This window comes from Scyliorhinus torazame, chromosome 22, assembly GCF_047496885.1.
Source record: "Scyliorhinus torazame isolate Kashiwa2021f chromosome 22, sScyTor2.1, whole genome shotgun sequence".
Lineage (NCBI taxonomy): Eukaryota > Metazoa > Chordata > Chondrichthyes > Carcharhiniformes > Scyliorhinidae > Scyliorhinus > Scyliorhinus torazame.
In genome coordinates, this window is record NC_092728.1 from 9,579,462 (window position 1) to 9,603,461 (window position 24,000).

Genomic DNA, 24,000 nt, shown 5'->3' on the forward strand with positions numbered 1-24,000 from the left:
GACACTGGCAGGAAGGAAGAGAGGGGGGTCAGCGAGGGCCAGGAGAGTACCTCCGAGTTCGCTCGGCATCCTGATCCTGAAGCACAACATTCCCAATCCCTCCACATCACATCACACCAACATTCCCAACTCCTCCACCTCCCATCACACCAACATTCCCAACTCCTCCACCTCCCATCACACCAACATTCCCAACTCCTCCACCTCCCATCACACCAACATTCCCAACTCCTCCACCTCCCATCACACCAACATTCCCAATCCCTCCACCTCGCATCACACCAACATTCCCAACTCCTCCACCTCCCATCACACCAATATTCCCAATCCCTCCATCTCCCATCACACCAACATTCCCAATCCCTCCATCTCCCATCACACCAACATTCCCAATCCCTCCACCTCGCATCACACCAACATTCCCAACTCCTCCATCTCCCATCACACCAACATTCGCAATCCCTCCATCTCCCATCACACCAACATTCCCAACTCCACCATCTCCCTTCACACCAACAATCCCAATCCCTCCATCTCCCATCACACCAACATTCCCAATCCCTCCATCTCCCATCACACCAACATTCCCAATCCCTCCATCTCCCATCACACGAACATTCCCAATCCCTCCATCTCCCGTCACACCAACATTCCCAATCCCTCCATCTCCCATCACACCAACATTCCCAACTCCTCCACATCGCATCACACCAACATTCCCAACTCCTCCACCTCCCATCACACCAACATTCCCAACTCGTCCACCTCCCATCACACCAACATTCCCAACTCCTCCACCTCCCATCACACCAACATTCCCAATCCCTCCACCTCCCATCACACCAACATTCCCTACTCCTCCACCTCCCATCACACCAACATTCCCAATCCCTCCACCTCTCATCACACCAACATTCCCAACTCCTCCACCTCCCATCACACCAACATTCCGAACTCCTCCACATCCCATCACACCAACATTCCCAACTCCTCCACCTCCCATCACAACAACATTCCCAATCCCGCCACCTCCCATCACACCAACATTCCCAACTCCTCCGCATCCCACCACACCAACATTCCCAACTCCTCCACCTCCCATCACACCAACATTCCCAACTCCTCCACCTCCCATCACAACAACATTCCCAATCCCTCCACATCACATCACACCAACATTCCTAACTCCTCCACATCCCAACACACCAACATTCCCAACTCCTCCACCTCCCATCACACCAACATTCCCAATGCCTCCATCTCCCATCACACCAACATTCCCAACTCCTCCACCTCCCATCACACCAACATTCCCAATCCCTCCATCTCCCATCACACCAACATTCCCAACTCCTCCACCTCCCATCACAACAATATTCCCAATCCCTCCACATCCCATCACAACAACATTCCCAACTCCTCCACCTCCCATCACACCAACATTCCCAACTCCTCCACATCCCAACACACCAACATTCCCAACTCCTCCACCTCCCATCACACCAACATTCCTAACTCCTCCACATCCCATCACACCAACATTCCCAACTCCTCCACCTCCCATCACACCAACATTCCCAACTCCTCCACCTCCCATCACAACAACATTCCCAATCCCTCCACATCCCATCACAACAACATTCCCAACTCCTCCAACTCCCATCACACCAACATTCCCAACTCCTCCACATCCCATCACACCAACATTCCCAATCCCTCCATCTCCCATCACACCAACATTCCCAATCCCTCCATCTCCCATCACACCAACATTCCCAACTCCTCCATCTCCCACCACACCAACATTCCCAATCCCTCCACCTCGCATCACACCAACATTCCCAATCCCTCCATCTCCCATCACACCAACATTCCCAATCCCTCCATCTCCCATCACACCAACATTCCCAACTCCTCCACCTCCCATCACACCAACATTCCCAACTGCTCCACCTCTCATCACACCAACATTCCCAATCCCCTCACCTCCCATCACACCAACATTCCCAATCCCTCCATCTCCCATCACACCAACATTCCCAACTCCTCCACCTCTCATCACACCAACATTCCCAACTCCTCCACCTTGCATCACACCATCATTCCCAACTCCTCCACCTCCCATCACACCAACATTCCCAACTCCTCCACATCCCATCACACCAACATTCCCAACTCCTCCACCTCCCATCACAACAACATTCCCAACTCCTCCACCTTGCATCACACCAACATTCACAACTCCTCCATTTTCCACCACACCAATATTCCCAATCCCTCCATCTCCCATCACACCAACATTCCCAATCCCTCCACCTCCCATCACACAAACATTCCCAACTCCTCCACCTCCCATCACACCAACATTCCCAACTCCTCCATCTCCCATCACACCAATATTCCCAATCCCTCCATCTCCCATCACACCACCATTCCCAACTCCACCATCTCCCATCACACCAACATTCCCAATCCCTCCATCTCCCATCACACCAACATTCCCAACTCCTCCACCTCCCATCACAACAACATTCCCAATCCCTCCACATCCCATCACAACAACATTCCCAACTCCTCCACCTCCCATCACAGCAACATTCCCAACTCCTCCACATCCCATCACACCAACATTCCCAATCCCTCCATCTCCCATCACACCAACATTCCTAACTCCTCCACATCCCATCACACTAACATTCCCAACTCCTCCACCTCCCATCACACCAACATTCCCAACTCCTCCACCTCCCATCACAACAACATTCCCAATCCCTCCACATCCCATCACAACAACATTCCCAACTCCTCCACCTCCCATCACACCAACATTCCCAACTCCTCCACATCCCATCACACCAACATTCCCAATCCCTCCATCTCCCATCACACCAACATTCCCAATCCCTCCATCTCCCATCACACCAACATTCCCAACTCCTCCATCTCCCACCACACCAACATTCCCAATCCCTCTACCTCGCATCACACCAACATTCCCAATCCCTCCACCTCTCATCACACCAACATTCCCAATCCCTCCATCTCCCATCACACCAACATTCCCAACTCCTCCACCAATCATCACACCAACATTCCCAACTCCTCCACCTTGCATCACACCATCATTCCCAACTCCTCCACCTCCCATCATACCAACATTCCCAACTCCTCCACATCCCATCACACCAACATTCTCAACTCCTCCACCTCCCATCACAACAACATTCCCAACTCCTCAACCTTGCATCACACCAACATTCCCAACTCCTCCATCTTCCACCACACCAATATTCCCAATCCCTCCATCTCCCATCACACCAACATTCCCAATCCCTCCACCTCCCATCACACAAACATTCCCAACTCCTCCACATCCCATCACACCAACATTCCCAACTCCTCCACCTCGCATCACACCAACATTCCCAATCCCTCCACATCCCATCATACCAACATTCCCAACTCCTCCACCTCCCATCGCACCAACATTCCGAACTCCTCCGCCTCCCATCACACCAACATTCCCAATCCCTCCACATCCCATCATACCAACATTCCCAACTCCTCCACCTCCCATCACAACAAAATTCGCAATCCCTCCACATCCCATCACACCAACATTCCCAACTCCTCCACCTCGCATCACACCAACATTCCCAATCCCTCCACCTCCCATCACACCAACATTCCCAACTCCTCCACCTCCCATCACACCAACATTCCCAATCCCTCCATCTCCCATCACAACAACATTCCCAACTCCTCCACCGCCCATCACACCAACATTCCCAACTCCTCCACCTCCCATCACACCAACATTCCCAATCCCTCCACCTCCCATCACACCAACATTCCCAACTCCCCCACCTCGCATCACACCATCATTCCCAACTCCTCCACCTCCCATCACACCAACATTCCCAATCCCTCCGCCTCCCATCACACCACCATTCCCAATCCCTCCACATCCCATCACACCAACATTCCCAACTCCTCCACCTCCCATCACAACAAAATTCGCAATCCCTCCACATCCCATCACAACAACATTCCCAACTCCTCCACCTCCCATCACACCAACATTCCCAACTCCTCCACATCCCATCACACCAACATTCCCAATCCCTCCATCTCCCATCACACCAACATTCCCAATCCCTCCACCTCCCATCACACCAACATTCCCAACTCCTCCATCTCCCATCACACCAACATTCCCAATCCCTCCAACTCCCATCACACCAACATTCCCAATCCCTCCATCTCCCATCACACCAACATTCCCAACTCTACCATCTCCCAACACACCAACATTCCCAATCCCTCCATCTCCCATCACACCAACATTCCCAATCCCTCCATCTCCCATCACACCAACATTCCCAACTCCTCCATCTCCCACCACACCAACATTCCCAATCCCTCCACCTCGCATCACACCAACATTCCCAATCCCTCCACCTCTCATCACACCAACATTCCCAATCCCTCCATCTCCCATCACACCAACATTCCCAACTCCTCCACCTCTCATCACACCAACATTCCCAACTCCTCCACCTTGCATCACACCATCATTCCCAACTCCTCCACCTCCCATCATACCAACATTCCCAACTCCTCCACATCCCATCACACCAACATTCCCAACTCCTCCACCTCCCATCAGAACAACATTCCCAACTCCTCAACCTTGCATCACACCAACATTCCCAACTCCTCCATCTTCCACCACACCAATATTCCCAATCCCTCCATCTCCCATCACACCAACATTCCCAATCCCTCCACCTCCCATCACACAAACATTCCCAACTCCTCCATCTCCCATCACACCAACATTCCCAACTCCTCCATCTCCCATCACACCAATATTCCCAATCCCTCCATCTCCCATCACACCACCATTCCCAACTCCACCATCTCCCATCACACCAACATTCCCAATCCCTTCATCTCCCATCACACCAACATTCCCAATTACTTCATCACCCATCACACCAACATTCCCAACTCCTCCATCTCCCATCACACCAACATTCCCAATCCCTCCACCTCCCATCACACCAACATTCCCAATCCCTCCACATCCCATCACACCAACATTCCCAACTCCTCCACCTCCCATCGCACCAACATTCCGAACTCCTCCGCCTCCCATCACACCAACATTCCCAATCCCTCCACATCCCATCACACCAACATTCCCAACTCCTCCACCTCCCATCACAACAAAATTCGCAATCCCTCCACATCCCATCACACCAACATTCCCAACTCCTCCACCTCGCATCACACCAACATTCCCAATTCGCCCACCTCCCATCACACCAACATTCCCAACTCCTCCATCTCCCATCACACCAACATTCCCAATCCCTCCATCTCCCATCACAACAACATTCCCAACTCCTCCACCGCCCATCACACCAACATTCCCAACTCCTCCACCTCCCATCACACCAACATTCCCCATCCCTCCACCTCCCATCACACCAACATTCCCAACTCCCCCACCTCGCATCACACCATCATTCCCAACTCCTCCACCTCCCATCACACCAACATTCCCAATCCCTCCGCCTCCCATCACACCACCATTCCCAATCCCTCCACATCCCATCACAACAACATTCCCAACTCCTCCACATCACATCACACCAACATTCCCAATCCCTCCATCTCCCATCACACCAACATTCCCAATCCCTCCACCTCCCATCACACCAACATTCCCAGCTCCTCCATCTCCCATCACACCAACATTCCCAATCCCTTCATCTCCCATCACACCAACATTCCCAACTCTACCATCTCCCAACACACCAACATTCCCAATCCCTCTATCTCCCATCACACCAACATTCCCAATCCCTTCATCTCCCATCACACCAACATTCCCAACTCCTCCACATCCCATCACACCAACATTCCCAATCACTTCATCTCCCATCACACCAACATTCCCAACTCCTCCACATCCCATCACACCAACATTCCCAACTCCTCCACCTCTCATCACACCAACATTCCCAATCCCTTCATCTCCCATCACACCAACATTCCCAACTCCTCCACATCCCATCACACCAACATTCCCAACTCCTCCATCTCCCATAACACCAACATTCCCAATCCCTCCACCTCCCATCACACCAACATTCCCTACTCCTCCACCTCCCATCACACCAACATTCCCAATCCCTCCACCTCTCATCACACCAACATTCCCAACTCCTCCACCTCCCATCACACCAACATTCCCAATCCCTCCATCTCCCATCACACCAACATTCCCAACTCCTCCACCTTGCATCACACCATCATTCCCAACTTCTCCACCTCCCATCACACCAACATTCCCTACTCCTCCACATCGCATCACACCAACATTCCCAACTCCCCCATCTCCCATCACACCAACATTCCCAATCCCTTCATCTCCCATCACAACAACATTCCCAATCCCTCCATCTCGCATCACACCAACATTCCCAACTCCTCCACCTCCCATCACACCAACATTCCCAACTCCTCCACCTCCCATCACACCAACATTCCCAATCCCTCCATCTCCCATCACAACAACATTCCCAATCCCTCCATCTCCCATCACACCAACATTCCCAACTCCTCCACCTCCCATCACACCAACATTCCGAACTACTCCACCTCCCATACACCAACATTCCCAACTCCTCCAACTCCCATCACAACAACATTCCCAACTCCTCCACCTCCCATCACACCAACATTCCCAACTCCTCCATCTCCCATCACACCAACATTCCCAACTCCACCATCTCCCATCACACCAACAATCCCAATCCCTCCATCTCCCATCACACCAACATTCCCAATCACTTCATCTCCCATCACACCAACATTCCGAACTCCTCCACATCCCATCACACCAACATTCCCAACTCCTCCACCTCTCATCACACCAACATTCCCAATCCCTCCACCTCCCATCACACTAACATTCCCAATCTCTCCATCTCCCATCAGACCAACATTCCCAACTCCTCCACCTCGCATCACACCAACATTCCCAACTCCTCCACCTCCCATCACACCAACATTCCCAACTCCTCCATCTCCCATCACACCAACATTCCCAATCCCTCCATCTCCCATCACACCAATATTCCCAATCCCTCCATCTCCCATCACACAAACATTCCCAACTCCTCCACCTCCCATCACACCAACATTCCCAATCCCTCCATCTCCCATCACACCAACATTCCCAACTCCTCCACATCCCATCACACCAAAATTCCCAACTCCTCCACCTCTCATCACACCAACATTCCCAATCCCTCCACCTCCCATCACACCAACATTCCCAATCCCTCCATCTCCCATCAGACCAACATTCCCAACTCCTCCACCTCTCATCACACCAACATTCCCAACTCCTCCACCTTGCATCACACCATCATTCCCAACTCCTCCACCTCCCATCACACCAACATTCCCAACTCCTCCACATCCCATCACACCAACATTCCGAACTCCACCTCCCATACACCAACATTCCCAACTCCTCCACCTCCCATCACAACAACGTTCCCAACTCCTCCACCTCCCATCACACCAACATTCCCAATCCCTCCATCTCCCATCACACCAATATTCCCAACTCCTCCATCTCCCATCACACCAACATTCCCAACTCCTCCATCTCCCATCACACCAACATTCCCAATTCCACCATCTCACATCACACCAACGTTCCCAATCCCTCCATCTCCCATCACACCAACATTCCCAATCATTTCATCTCCCATCACACCAACATTCCCAATCCCTTCATCTCCCATCACACCATCATTCCCAACTCTTCCACCTCCCATCACACCAACATTCCCAACTCCTCGACATCCCATCACACCAACATTCCGAACTCCTCCGCCTCCCACCACACCAACATTCCCAACTCCTCCACCTCCCATCACACCAACATTCCCAACTCCTCCACCTCCCATCACAACAACATTCCCTATCCCTCCACATCCCATCACAACAACATTCCCGACTCCTCCACCTCCCTTCACACCAACATTCCCAACTCCTCCACATCCCATCACACCAACATTCCCAATCCATCCATCTCCCATCACACCAACATTCCCAATCCCTCCATCTCCCATCACACCAACATTCCAACTCCTCCACCTCGCATCACACCAACATTCCCAACTCCTCCACATCCCATCACACCAACATTCCCAATCCATCCATCTCCCATCACACCAACATTCCCAACTCCTCCATCTCCCACCACACCAACATTCCCAATCCTTCCACCTAGCATCACACCAACATTCCCAATCCCTCCATCTCCCATCACACCAACATTCCCAACTCCTCCACCTCCCATCACACCAACATTCCCAACTCCTCCATCTCCCACCACACCAACATTCCCAATCCCTCCACCTCCCATCACACAAACATTCCCAATCCCTCCACCTCCCATCACACCAACATTCCCAACTCCTCCACCTCCCATCACACCAACATTCCCAACTCCTCCACCTCCCATCACAACAACATTCCCTATCCCTCCACATCCCATCACAACAACATTCCCGACTCCTCCACCTCCCTTCACACCAACATTCCCAACTCCTCCACATCCCATCACACCAACATTCCCAATCCATCCATCTCCCATCACACCAACATTCCCAATCCCTCCATCTCCCATCACACCAACATTCCAACTCCTCCACCTCGCATCACACCAACATTCCCAACTCCTCCACATCCCATCACACCAACATTCCCAATCCATCCATCTCCCATCACACCAACATTCCCAACTCCTCCATCTCCCACCACACCAACATTCCCAATCCTTCCACCTAGCATCACACCAACATTCCCAATCCCTCCATCTCCCATCACACCAACATTCCCAACTCCTCCACCTCCCATCACACCAACATTCCCAACTCCTCCATCTCCCACCACACCAACATTCCCAATCCCTCCACCTCCCATCACACAAACATTCCCAATCCCTCCACCTCCCATCACACCAACATTCCCAACTCCTCCACCTCCCATCACACCAACATTCCCAACTCCTCCACCTCCCATCACAACAACATTCCCAACTCCTCCACCTCCCATCACACCAACATTCCCAACTCCTCCACCTCCCATCACACCAACATTCCCAACTCCTCCACCTCGCATCACACCAACATTCCCATTCCCTCCACCTCGCATCACACCAACATTCCCAACTCCTCCACCTCGCATCACACCATCATTCCCAAGTCCTCCACCTCCCATCACACCAACATTCCCAATCCCTCCACCTCCCATCACACCAACATTCCCAACTCCTCCACCTCCCATCACACCAACATTCCCAACTCCTCCATCTCCCATCACACCAACATTCCCAATCCCTTCATCTCCCATCACACCAACATTCCCAACTCCACCATCTCCCAACACACCAACATTCCCAATCCCTCCATCTCCCATCACACCAACATTCCCAATCCCTTCATCTCCCATCACACCAACATTCCCCACTCCTCCACATCCCATTACACCAACATTCCCAACTCCTCCACCTCCCATCACACCAACATTCCCAACTCCTCCATCTCCCATCACACCAACATTCCCAATCCCTCCATCTCCCATCACACCAATATTCCCAATCCCTCCATCTCCCATCACACAAACATTCCCAACTCCTCCACCTCCCATCACACCAACATTCCCAATCCCTCCATCTCCCATCACACCAACATTCCCAACTCCTCCACATCCCATCACACCAAAATTCCCAACTCCTCCACCTCTCATCACACCAACATTCCCAATCCCTCCACCTCCCATCACACCAACATTCCCAATCCCTCCATCTCCCATCAGACCAACATTCCCAACTCCTCCACCTCTCATCACACCAACATTCCCAACTCCTCCACCTTGCATCACACCATCATTCCCAACTCCTCCACCTCCCATCACACCAACATTCCCAACTCCTCCACATCCCATCACACCAACATTCCGAACTACTCCACCTCCCATACACCAACATTCCCAACTCCTCCACCTCCCATCACAACAACGTTCCCAACTCCTCCATCTCCCATCACACCAACATTCCCAATTCCACCATCTCACATCACACCAACGTTCCCAATCCCTCCATCTCCCATCACACCAACATTCCCAATCACTTCATCTCCCATCACACCAACATTCCCAATCCCTTCATCTCCCATCACACCATCATTCCCAACTCTTCCACCTCCCATCACACCAACATTCCCAACTCCTCGACATCCCATCACACCAACATTCCGAACTCCTCCGCCTCCCACCACACCAACATTCCCAACTCCTCCACCTCCCATCACACCAACATTCCCAACTCCTCCACCTCCCATCACAACAACATTCCCTATCCCTCCACATCCCATCACAACAACATTCCCGACTCCTCCACCTCCCATCACACCAACATTCCCAATCCATCCATCTCCCATCACACCAACATTCCCAATCCCTCCATCTCCCATCACACCAACATTCCCAACTCCTCCACCTCGCATCACACCAACATTCCCAACTCCTCCATCTCCCACCACACCAACATTCCCAATCCTTCCACCTAGCATCACACCAACATTCCCAATCCCTCCATCTCCCATCACACCAACATTCCCAACTCCTCCACCTCCCATCACACCAACATTCCCAACTCCTCCATCTCCCACCACACCAACATTCCCAATCCCTCCACCTCCCATCACACCAACATTCCCAATCCCTCCACCTCCCATCACACCAACATTCCCAACTCCTCCACCTCCCATCACACCAACATTCCCAACTCCTCCACCTCCCATCACAACAACATTCCCAACTCCTCCACCTCCCATCACACCAACATTCCCAACTCCTCCACCTCCCATCACACCAACATTCCCAACTCCTCCACCTCGCATCACACCAACATTCCCATTCCCTCCACCTCGCATCACACCAACATTCCCAACTCCTCCACCTCGCATCACACCATCATTCCCAAGTCCTCCACCTCCCATCACACCAACATTCCCAATCCCTCCACCTCCCATCACACCAACATTCCCAACTCCTCCACCTCCCATCACACCAACATTCCCAACTCCTCCATCTCCCATCACACCAACATTCCCAATCCCTTCATCTCCCATCACACCAACATTCCCAACTCCACCATCTCCCAACACACCAACATTCCCAATCCCTCCATCTCCCATCACACCAACATTCCCAATCCCTTCATCTCCCATCACACCAACATTCCCCACTCCTCCACATCCCATTACACCAACATTCCCAACTCCTCCATCTCCCATCACACCAACATTCCCAACTCCTCCACCTCCTATCACACCAACATTCCCAACTCCTCCACATCCCATCACACCAACATTCCAAATCCCTCCATCTCCCATCGCACCAACATTCCTAATCCCTCCATCTCGCATCACACCAACATTCCCATCTCCTCCATCTCCCATCACACCAACATTCCCAACTCCTCCACCTCCCATCACAATAACATTCCCAACTCCTCCACCTCCCATCACACCAACATTCCCAATCCCTCCATCTCCCATCACACCAACATTCCCAATCCCTCCATATCCCATCAAACCAACATTCCCAATCCCTCCATCTCCCATTACCCCAATATTCCCAACTCCTCCATCTCCCATCACACCAACATTCCCAACTCCTCCACCTCCCATCACACCAACATTCCAAATCCCTCCATCTCCCATCACACCAACATTCCCAACTCCTCCACCTCCCATCACACCAACATTCCCAATCCCTCCATCTCCCATCACACCAACATTCCCAATCCCTCCATCGCCCATCACACCAACATTCCCAATCCCTCCATCTCCCATTACACCAACATTCCCAATCCCTCCACCTCCCATCACACCAACATTCCCAATTCCTCCATCTCCCATCACACCAACATTCCCAATCCCTCCACCTCCCATCACACCAACATTCCCAACTCTTCCATCTCCCATCACACCAACATTCCCAATCCCTCCATCTCCCATCACACCAACATTCCCAATTCCTCCATCTCCCATCACACCAACATTCCCAACTCCTCCTCTCCCATCACACCAACATTCCCAATCCCTCCATCTCCCATCACAACAACATTCCCAACTCCTCAATCTCCCATCACACCAACATTCCAAATCCCTCCATCTCCCATCGCACCAAAATTCCAATCCCTCCATCTCGCATCACACCAACATTCCCAACTCCTCCATCTCCCATCTCACCAACATTCCCAATCCCTCCATCTCCCATTACACCAACATTCCCAATCCCTCCATCTCCCATCACACTAACATTCCCAATCCCTCCACCTCCCATCACACCAATATTCCCAATCCCTTCATCTCCCATCACACCAACATTCCCAATCCCTCCATCTCCCATTACACCAATATTCCCAATCCCTCCATCTCCCATTACACCAATATTCCCAATCCCTCCATCTCCCATCACACCAACATTCCCAATCCCTCCATCTCCCATCACAACAACATTCCCAATCCCTCCACATCCCATCACCCCAACATTCCCAATCCCTCCATCTCCCGTCACACCAACATTCCCAATCCCTCCATCTCGCATCACACCAACATTCCCAACTCCTCCATCTCCCATCACACCAACATTCCCAATCCCTCCATCTCCCATTACACCAATATTCCCAACTCTTCCATCTCCCATCACACCAATATTCCCAATCCCTCCATCTCCCATTACACCAACATTCCCAATCCCTCCATCTCCCATCACAACAACATTCCCAATCCCTCCACCTCCCATCACACCAACATTCCCAATCCCTCCATCTCCCGTCGCACCAACATTCCCAATCCCTCCACCTCCCATCACACCAACATTCCCAACTCCTCCACCTCCCATCACAACAACATTCCCAACTCCTCCACCTCCCATCACACCAACATTCCCAACTCCTCCACCTCCCATCACACCAACATTCCCAATCCCTCCACCTCCCATCACACCAACATTCCCAACTCCTCCACCTCGCATCACACCAACATTCCCATTCCCTCCACCTCGCATCACACCAACATTCCCAACTCCTCCACCTCGCATCACACCATCATTCCCAAGTCCTCCACCTCCCATCACACCAACATTCCCAATCCCTCCACCTCCCATCACACCAACATTCCCAACTCCTCCACCTCCCATCACACCAACATTCCCAACTCCTCCATCTCCCATCACACCAACATTCCCAATCCCTTCATCTCCCATCACACCAACATTCCCAACTCCACCATCTCCCAACACACCAACATTCCCAATCCCTCCATCTCCCATCACACCAACATTCCCAATCCCTTCATCTCCCATCACACCAACATTCCCAACTCCTCCACATCCCATTACACCAACATTCCCAACTCCTCCATCTCCCATCACACCAACATTCCCAACTCCTCCACCTCCTATCACACCAACATTCCCAACTCCTCCACATCCCATCACACCAACATTCCAAATCCCTCCATCTCCCATCGCACCAACATTCCTAATCCCTCCATCTCGCATCACACCAACATTCCCATCTCCTCCATCTCCCATCACACCAACATTCCCAACTCCTCCACCTCCCATCACAATAACATTCCCAACTCCTCCACCTCCCATCACACCAACATTCCCAATCCCTACATCTCCCATCACACCAACATTCCCAATCCCTCCATATCCCATCAAACCAACATTCCCAATCCCTCCATCTCCCATTACCCCAATATTCCCAACTCCTCCATCTCCCATCACACCAACATTCCCAACTCCTCCACCTCCCATCACACCAACATTCCAAATCCCTCCATCTCCCATCACACCAACATTCCCAACTCCTCCACCTCCCATCACACCAACATTCCCAATCCCTCCATCTCCCATCACACCAACATTCCCAATCCCTCCATCGCCCATCACACCAACATTCCCAATCCCTCCATCTCCCATTACACCAACATTCCCAATCCCTCCACCTCCCATCACACCAACATTCCCAATTCCTCCATCTCCCATCACACCAACATTCCCAATCCCTCCACCTCCCATCACACCAACATTCCCAACTCTTCCATCTCCCATCACACCAACATTCCCAATCCCTCCATCTCCCATCACACCAACATTCCTAATCCCTCCACCTCCCATCACACCAACATTCCCAACTCTTCCATCTCCCATCACACCAACATTCCCAATTCCTCCATCTCCCATCACACCAACATTCCCAACTCCTCCATCTCCCATCACACCAACATTCCCAATCCCTCCATCTCCCATCACAACAACATTCCCAACTCCTCAATCTCCCATCACACCAACATTCCAAATCCCTCCATCTCCCATCGCACCAACATTCCAATCCCTCCATCTCGCATCACACCAACATTCCCAACTCCTCCATCTCCCATCACACCAACATTCCCAATCCCTCCATCTCCCATTACACCAACATTCCCAATCCCTCCATCTCCCATCACACTAACATTCCCAATCCCTCCACCTCCCATCACACCAATATTCCCAATCCCTTCATCTCCCATCACACCAACATTCCCAATCCCTCCATCTCCCATTACACCAATATTCCCAATCCCTCCATCTCCCATCACACCAACATTCCCAATCCCTCCATCTCCCAATCCACCAATATTCCCAATTCCTCCATCTCCCATCACACCAACATTCCCAATCCCTCCATCTCCCATCACAACAACATTCCCAACTCCTCCATCTCCCATCACACCAACATTCCCAATCCCTCCATCTCCCATCACAACAACATTCCCAATCCCTCCATCTCCCATCACAACAACATTCCCAACTCCTCCATCTCCCATCACAACAACATTCCCAATCCCTCCACCTCCCATCACACCAACATTCCCAATCCCTCCACCTCCCATTACACCAACATTCCCAATCCCCCCACCTCCCATCACACCAACATTCCCAATCCCTCCATCTCCCATCACACCAACATTCCCAATCCCTCCATCTCCCATCACAACAACATTCCCAATCCCTCCACATCCCATCACCCCAACATTCCCAATCCCTCCATCTCCCGTCGCACCAACATTCCCAATCCCTCCATCTCGCATCACACCAACATTCCCAACTCCTCCATCTCCCATCACACCAACATTCCCAATCCCTCCATCTCCCATTACACCAATATTCCCAACTCCTCCATCTCCCATCACACCAATATTCCCAATCCCTCCATCTCCCATTACACCAACATTCCCAATCCCTCCATCTCCCATCACAACAACATTCCCAATCCCTCCACCTCCCATCACACCAACATTCCCAATCCCTCCATCTCCCGTCGCACCAACATTCCCAATCCCTCCATCTCGCATCACACCAACATTCCCAACTCCTCCATCTCCCAGCACACCAACATTCCTAATCCCTCCATCTCCCATTACACCAATATTCCCAACTCCTCCATCTCCCATCACACCAACATTCCCAATCCCTCCATCTCCCATTACACCAATATTCCCAATCCCTCCATCTCCCATCACACCAACATTCCCAATATCTCCACCTCCCATCACACCAATATTCCCAACTCCTCCACCTCCCATCACACCAACATTCCCAATCCCTCCACCTCCCATCACACCAACATTCCTAATCCCTCCATCTCCCATCACACCAACATTCCCAATCCCTCCATCTCCCATCACAACAACATTCCCAACTCCTCCACCTCCCATCACACCAACATTCCCAATCCTTCCATCTCCCATCACACCAACATTCCCAACTCCTCCACCCCCCCCATCACACCAACATTCCCAATCCCTCCATCTCCCATTACACCAACATTCCCAATCCCTCCATCTCCCATCACGTCGATGTTCTGATCCCCTCCACCTCCCGCCCGCTGTGTCCTGGCCTGGTTTAGGATTTGGGGAGGCGGAGATGTTAGGGGAGGCGGAGGGGCGAAGTGCGGAGAAGGGAGCGAATCAGATGGTGATTTTCACCTTCCTCCTCTTCTATAACCGGAGTTTCGGAGTGCAAGTGTGCGGGGGAAGTGGACGGGTTGGATGGGCACGATTCGGTTCAGGAAACCCATTGTACTTGCCCCCGTCTGTGCCTGCAAATGGTTCCAGTCCAGTGCCCCGTGGCAACATGGCGAGGCCCTTAACCAATCCTTTCCGAAGTCTCCCCTCCCCGTGGGGGACAGCGTGAGGACTGGGCGAACCATACGATGTCCTCATGCCAATGAAGCCCGGGCTCCAAGGCAGAGCCAGTGCCCAGGACTGGAGAGCCAGCGGGCATTTGGGATGGGATGGTGGGTGTCAATGAGCCGGGGTCTTGGGGAAGGATAGGAAAGCTGTCGCAGGCAGCAGCGGCCCCCTCACAGGGACGAATGTCTCACTGTTGTCTTCTCCAGGCAATGCAGGAGGTGATGATGTTGCTTTTCGAAGGCGGACCGGTTTTTCCCCAGCAGAAGCTGCTGATCAGAATCGTTATCCTGCAAGGAAAACAGGAGAGTGAGCGAACTGAGACTCAACCAATCACACAATACCCGAACAAAGCATTGCTCTCCCAGCACAGACAAGGGGTGGTTCAGTTCAATCCCACCATGCCCCTGAGCATCACTCCTGCTCAAATACAGCTCCAATCAGTGTTCGGAAGCACCTAACATTCACAGAGACCATTTCCAATGGTTAATGGTCGCAATGGAGACCGTGGCGAAGGCGGGAGAAAATGAGTGCCCCCACGGCACAGGCCCGCCAGCCGGTCGGTGGGCCCTGATCGCGGGCCAGGCCACCGTGGGGGCACCCCCTAGGGCCAGATCGCCCCGCCCCCCTGGAGCCCGCCCGCGCCGTCTGCCCCCGCCGGTAAGGTAGGTGGTTCAATCCACGCCGGCCCATCGCGGGCCGGAGAATCGCCGGGGGGGGGAGCCCGCCGACCGGCGCGACGCGACTCCCGCCCCCGCCGAATCTCTGGTGGCGGAGAATTCGGGGCTGGGCGGGAGCGAGATTCACGCCAGCCCCCGGCGATTCTCCGACCCCCCCCGCCGGGTCGGAGAATCACTGGGGGCTGGCGTGAGTCCCGCCCCCGCCGGTTGCCGAATTCTCCGGCAGCAGATATTCAGCGGGGGTGGGAATCGGGCTGGTTGGCGGCCCCCCCCCCCCCCCCGCCGGCGATTCTCCGGCCCGCGATGGGCCGAAGTCCCGCTGCTGGAATGACTGTCCCGCCAGCGAGAATCACACCAGCTCTCTTACCGGCGGTACAAGGCGGCGCGGGCGGGCTCCGGGGTCCTGGGGGGTGGGGGGGGCGATCTGGCCCCGGGGGGTGCCCCAACGGTGGCCTGGCCCACAATCGGGGCCCACCGATCCGCGGGTGGGCCTGTGCTGTGGGGGCACTCTTTTCCTTCCGCCTTCGCCATGGTTTCCACTATGGCGGAGGCGGAAGAGACCCCCTCCACTGCGCATGCGCGGGGATGCCGTGAGCGGTCGCTGACGCTCCCGCGCATGCGCCGCACGGTAAAGTCATTTCCGCGCCAGCTGGCGGGGCGCCAAAGGCCTTTCCCGCCAGCTGGCGGGGCGGAAATCGGTCCGGCGCGGTCCTAGCCCCTCAAGGTGAGGGCTCGGCCTCTCAAGATGCGGAGAATTCCGCACCTTTGGGGCGGCGCGATGCCGGACTGATTCGTACCGTTTTTGGTGCCGGTCGGCGGACATCGCGCCGATTGCGGAGAATCCCGCCCAGTATTTCTGTTAAAAAGGGTCTTTTATATTGCGGGTGTTGTTTGGGAATTTCTTTAGGGTTATCTATAGAGTACTGTATTCTTTGGCAATTTATTGGTGCTGATAGTTGTTAAGATGTTTACTGTGGGTTTAAAAAGTGTTAACTGGTTTCATTATTAAACATTGTTTTAATTTAAAAGTACTGTAGATTTCTGCAGTACCACACCTGCAGAGTAGGGCCGTGTGCTCCCAATACCACAATCTATTCAAAGTTGAGGGTCAGGTGAACTCAATGATACACTTTGGGGTTCTCTAAACCCTGGCCCATAACACTCTGATCAGTAAGTCTCGCTACAAAATTACAGAGTAGACACTCAGAATGGGAAGGGGTTTGGGTCCATTGGAATTGTGTACAGTGGGAGTGAACGGGAAGGCGTTTGGGTCCATTGGGATTGTGCACAGTGGGAGTGAACGGGAAGGGGTTTGGGTCCATTGGGATTGTGTACAGTGGGAGTGAACAGGAAGGGGTTTGGGTCCATTGGGATTGTGCACAGTGGGAGTGAATGGGAAAGGGTTTGGGTCCATTGGGATTGTGGACAGTGGGAGTGAATGGGAAGGGGTTTGGGTCCATTGGGATTGTGCACAGTGGGAGTGAATGGGAAGGGATTTGGGTTCATTGGGATTGTGGACACTGGGGGTGAATGGGAAGGGGTTTGGGTCCATTGGGATTGTGCACAGTGGGAGTGAATGGGAAGGAGTTTGGGTCCATTGGGGTGCTGCACAGTGGGAGTGAACGGGAAGGGGTTTGGGTCCATTGGGATTGTGGACAGTGGGAGTGAATGGGAAGGAGTTTGGGTCCATTGGGATTGTGGACAGTGGGAGTGAATGGGAAGGGGTTTGGGTCCATTGGGATTGTGCACAGTGGGAGTGAATGTGAAGGGATTTGTGTCCATTGGGATTGTGTACAGTGGGTGTGAATGGGAAGGGGTTTGGGTCCAATGGGATTGTGTACAGTGGGAGTGAATGGGAAGGGGTTTGGGTCCATTGAGATACTGTACAGTGGGAGTGAATGGGAAGGGATTTGGGTCCATTGGGATTGTGGACAGTGGGAGTGAACGGGAAGGGGTTTGGGTCCATTGGGATTGTGCACAGTGGGAGTGAATGTGAAGGGATTTGGGTCCATTGTGATTGTGTACAGTGGGAGTGAATGGGAAGGGGTTTGGGTCCATTGGGATTGTGTACAGTGGGAGTGAATGGGAAGGGGTTTGGGTCCATTGGGATTGTGCACAGTGGGAGTGAACGGGAAGGGGTTTGGGTCCATTGGGATTGTGTACAGTGGGAGTGATTTGGGAAGGGGTTTGGGTCCATTGGGATTGTGGACAGTGGGAGTGAATGGGAAGGGGTTTGGGTCCATTGGGATTGTGGACAGTGGGAGTGAATGGGAAGGGGTTTGGGTCCATTGGGATTGTGCACAGTGGGAGTGAATGTGAAGGGATTTGTGTCCATTGGGATTGTGTACAGTGGGTGTGAATGGGAAGGGGTTTGGGTTCATTGAGTTTGTGTAGAGTGGGAATGAATGGGAAAGGGTTTGGGTCCATTGGGATTGTGTACAGTGGGAGTGAATGTGAAGGGATTTGGGTCCATTGGGATTGTGTACAGTGGGAATGGATGGGAAGGGGTTTGGGTCCATTGGGATTGTGTACAGTGAGAGTGAACAGGAAGCGGTTTGGGTCCATTGGGATTGTGTACAGTGGGAGTGAACGGGAAGGGGTTTGGGTCCATTGGGATTGTGTACAGCGGGAGTGAACGGGAAGGGGTTTGGGTTCATTGGGATTGTGGACAGTGGGACTGAATGGGAAGGGGTTTGGGTCCACTGGGATTGTGTACAGTGGGCGTGAATGGGAAGGTGTTTGGGTCCATTGGGATTGTGCACAGTGGGAGTGAACAGGAAGGGGTTTGGGTCCATTGGGATTGTGTACAGTGGGAGTGAACGGGAAGGGGTTTGGGTCCATTGGGATTGTGCACAGTGGGAGTGAACGGGAAGGGGTTTGGGTCCATTAGAATTGTGCACAGTGGGAGTGAGTGGGAAGGGGTTTGGGTCCATTGGGATTGTGTACAGTGGGAGGGAAGGGGTTTGGGTCCATTGGGATTGTGCACAGTGGGAGTGAATGGGAAGGGGTTTGGGTCCATTGGGATTGCGGACAGTGGGAGTGAATGTGAAGGGGTTTGGGTCCATTGGGATTGTGGACAGAGGGAGTGAATGGGAAGGGGTTTGGGTCCATTGGGATTGTGCACAGTGGGAGTGAACGGGAAGGGGTTTGGGTCCATTGGGGTTGTGTACAGTGGGAGTGAATGGGAAGCGGTTTGGGTCCATTGGGATTGTGCACAGTGGGAGTGAACGGGAAGGGGTTTGGGTCCATTGGGATTGTGCACAGTGGGAGTGAATGGGAAGCGGTTTGGGTCCATTGGGATTGTGCACGGTGGGAGTGAATGGGAAGCGGTTTGGGTCCATTGGGATTGTGCACAGTGGGAGTGAATGGGAAGGGGTTTGGGTCCATTGAGATTATGTACAGTGGGAGTGAACGGGAAGGGGTTTGGGTCCATTGGGATTGTGTACAGTGGGAGTGAACGGGAAGGGGTTTGGGTCCATTGGGATTGTGGTAACATGTCTCGGTGAGGACGGTGGCTGTAAGGTGCCAGTATTGCCATGGCACGCACACGCCAGGAATGAACGCACATGTGTGGAGTTAAGAATGTCTCACTCTCGATTCATGTTCTGTGTTGAAATATCTCCGGGCAATAACAATCGTACCGGATTTAATCCCCCATCTTCCTTATACCTCAAGAAGGCGTTGGTTGTTCCCGATTTTGCCAAGCGAATCCTTGCCACCCGGACTTTCTAGGCAAGAGAAGAAACAGACAGTGTTGAACGTTACTCCAACCGAGAAAACATACTGTCCCCATCAAACACTCCCAGGACAGGTACAGCACGGGGTTAGATACAGAGTAAAGCTCCCTCTACACAGTCCCCATCAAACACTCCCAGGACAGGTACAGCACGGGGTTAGATACAGAGTAAAGCTCCCTCTACACTGTCTCCATCAAACACTCCCAGGACAGGTACAGCACGGGGTTAGATACAGAGTAAAGCTCACTCTACACTGTCCCCATCAAACAGGTACAGCACGGGGTTAGATACAGAGTAAAGCTCCCTCTACACTGTCCCCATCAAACACTCCCAGGACAGGTACAGCACGGGGTTAGATACAGAGTAAAGCTCACTCTACACTGTCCCCATCAAACACTCCCAGGACAGGTACAGCACGGGGTTAGATACAGAGTAAAGCTCCCTCTTCACTGTCTCCATCAAACACTCCCAGGACAGGTACAGCACGGGGTTAGATACAGGGTAAAGCTCCCTCTACACTGTCGCCATCAAATACTCCCAGGACAGGTACAGCACGGGGTTAGATACAGAGTAAAGCTCCCTCTACACTGTCCCCATCAAACACTCCCAGGACAGGTACAGCACGGGGTTAGATACAGAATAAAGCTTCCTCTACACTGTCCCCATCAAACACTCCCAGGACAGGTACAGCACGGGGTTAGTTACAGAGTAAAGCTCCCTCTACACTGTCTCCATCAAACACTCCCAGGACAGGTACAGCACGGGGTTAGATACAGAGTAAAGCTCCCTCTACATTGTCCCCACCAAACACTCCCAGGACAGGTACAGCACGGGGTTAGATACAGAGTAAAGCTCTCTCTACACTGTCCCCATCAAACACTCCCAGGACAGGTACAACACGGGGTTAGATACAGAGTAAAGCTCCCTCCACACTGTCCCATCAAACACTCCCAGGACAGGTACAGCACGGGGTGAGATACAGAGTAAAGCTCCCTCTACACTGTCCCATCAAACACTCCCAGGACAGGTACAGCACGGGGTGAGATACAGAGTAAAGCTCCCTTTACACTGTCCCATCAACACTCCCAGGACAGGTACAGCACGGGGTGAGATACAGAGTAAAGCTCCCTCTACACTGTCCCCATCAAACACTCCCAGGACAGGTACAGCACGGGGTTAGGTACAGAGTAAAGCTCCCTCTACACTGTCCCCATCAAACACTCCCAGGACAGGTACAGCACGGGTTTAGATACAGAGTAAAGCTCCCTCTACAATGTCCCCATCAAACACTCCCAGGACAGGTACAGCACGGGGTTAGGGACACGGGGTCGGGTACAGCACGGGGCCGGGTACAGCACGGGGCCGGGTACAGCACGGGGCCGGGTACAGCACGGGGTTAGGGACACGGGGTCGGGTACAGCACGGGGTTAGGGACAAGGGGTCGGGTACAGCACGGGGTTACGGACACGGGCTCGGGTACAGCACGGGGTTAGGGACACGGGGTCGGGTACAGCACCGGGCCGGGTACAGCACGGGGTTAGGTACAGAGTAAAGCTCCCTCTACACTGTCCCCATCAAACACTCCCAGGACAGGTACAGCACGGGTTTAGATACAGAGTAAAGCTCCCTCTACAATGTCCCCATCAAACACTCCCAGGACAGGTACAGCACGGGGTTAGGGACACGGGGTCGGGTACAGCACGGGGCCGGGTACAGCACGGGGCCGGGTACAGCACGGGGTTAGGGACACGGGGTCGGGTACAGCACAGGGTTAGGGACAAGGGGTCGGGTACAGCACGGGGTTACGGACACGGGCTCGGGTACAGCACGGGGTTAGGGACACGGGGTCGGGTACAGCACCGGGCCGGGTACAGCACGGGGTTAGGGACACGGGGTCGGGTACAGCACGGGGTCAGGTACAGGGTACAGCTCCTACCTGCTGTGCTTTGATCTTGTCTGCCCTCTGGTTTTGGTGGTAGATGCGACTGAAGTTGGAAACGATGACAGGAACCGGCAGAGCGATGACCAAAACTCCGCTTAAAGAACAAATGGAGCCGAAGATTTTTCCAGCGATTGTTCCAGGGACCATGTCTCCATAACTGGGAAAGACAGAAGAGTACCCATTAACCGCAGAAAGAGCAATCAAAACGCTGCCCTGACAGGGTCGTGGCATCAACCCTCTGCTCACACTCACTCCCTGCTCACACTCACTCCCCGCTCACACTGTCTCCCTGCTCACACTGTCTCCCTGCTCACACTGTCTCCCCGCTCACACTCACTCCCCGCTCACACTGACTCCCCGCTCACACTGACTCCCCGATCACACTGACTCCCCGATCACACTCACTCCCGCTCACACTGACTCCCCGCTCACACTGACTCCCCGCTCACACCGACTCCCCGCTCGCTCACTGCCCGATCACACTGTCTCCCCGCTCACACTGACTCCCCGCTCACACTCACTCCCCGCTCACACTGTCTCCCCGATCACACTGTCTCCCCGCTCACACTGTCTCCCCGCTCACACTCACTCCCCGCTCACACTCACTCCCCGCTCACACTGACTCCCCGCTCACACTGACTCCCCGATCACACTGTCTCCCCGCTCACACTGTCTCCCCGCTCACACTGTCTCCCCGCTCACACTGTCTCCCTGCTCACACTCACTCCCCGATCACACTGTCTCCCCGCTCACACTGACTCCCCGCTCACACTGACTCCCCGATCACACTGACTCCCCGCTCACACTGTCTCCCTGCTCACACTCACTCCCCGATCACACTGTCTCCCCGCTCACACTGACTCCCCGCTCACACTGACTCCCCGATCACACTGACTCCCCGATCACACTGTCTCCCTGCTCACACTCACTCCCCGATCACACTGTCTCCCCGCTCACACTGACTCCTTGCTCACACTCACTCCCCGCTCACACTGACTCCCCGCTCACACTGTCTCCCTGCTCACACTCACTCCCCGATCACACTGTCTCCCCGCTCACACTGACTCCCCGCTCACACTCACTCCCCGCTCACACTGACTCCCCGCTCACACTGTCTCCCTGCTCACACTGACTCCCTGCTCACACTGTCTCCCTGCTCACACTCACTCCCTGCTCACACTGTCTCCATGCTCACACTGACTCCCCGCTCACACTGACTCCCTGCTCAAACTCACTCCCTGCTCACACTGCCTCCCCGCTCACACTGACTCCCCGCTCACACTGACTCCCCG

The 24,000-nt window shown here is 53.4% G+C and overlaps 1 protein-coding gene across 1 annotated transcript in view; it reads right to left on the reverse strand.

Annotated features, from left to right (window-relative positions):
* The window catches only part of kcnd1 (potassium voltage-gated channel, Shal-related subfamily, member 1), a 206,942-nt gene that overhangs the window by 6,540 nt on the left and 176,402 nt on the right, over positions 1–24,000 (reverse strand). The window contains exons 3-6 of the mRNA XM_072487869.1: positions 22,703–22,865; positions 20,671–20,757; positions 16,544–16,639; positions 1–4 (exon numbers count right to left, since the gene is read on the reverse strand). The exon at positions 1–4 is cut by the window's left edge and continues 244 nt beyond it. Of these exons, the coding sequence (XP_072343970.1) occupies positions 1–4; positions 16,544–16,639; positions 20,671–20,757; positions 22,703–22,865 (350 nt within the window). The remainder of the gene's footprint in view (positions 5–16,543; positions 16,640–20,670; positions 20,758–22,702; positions 22,866–24,000) is intronic.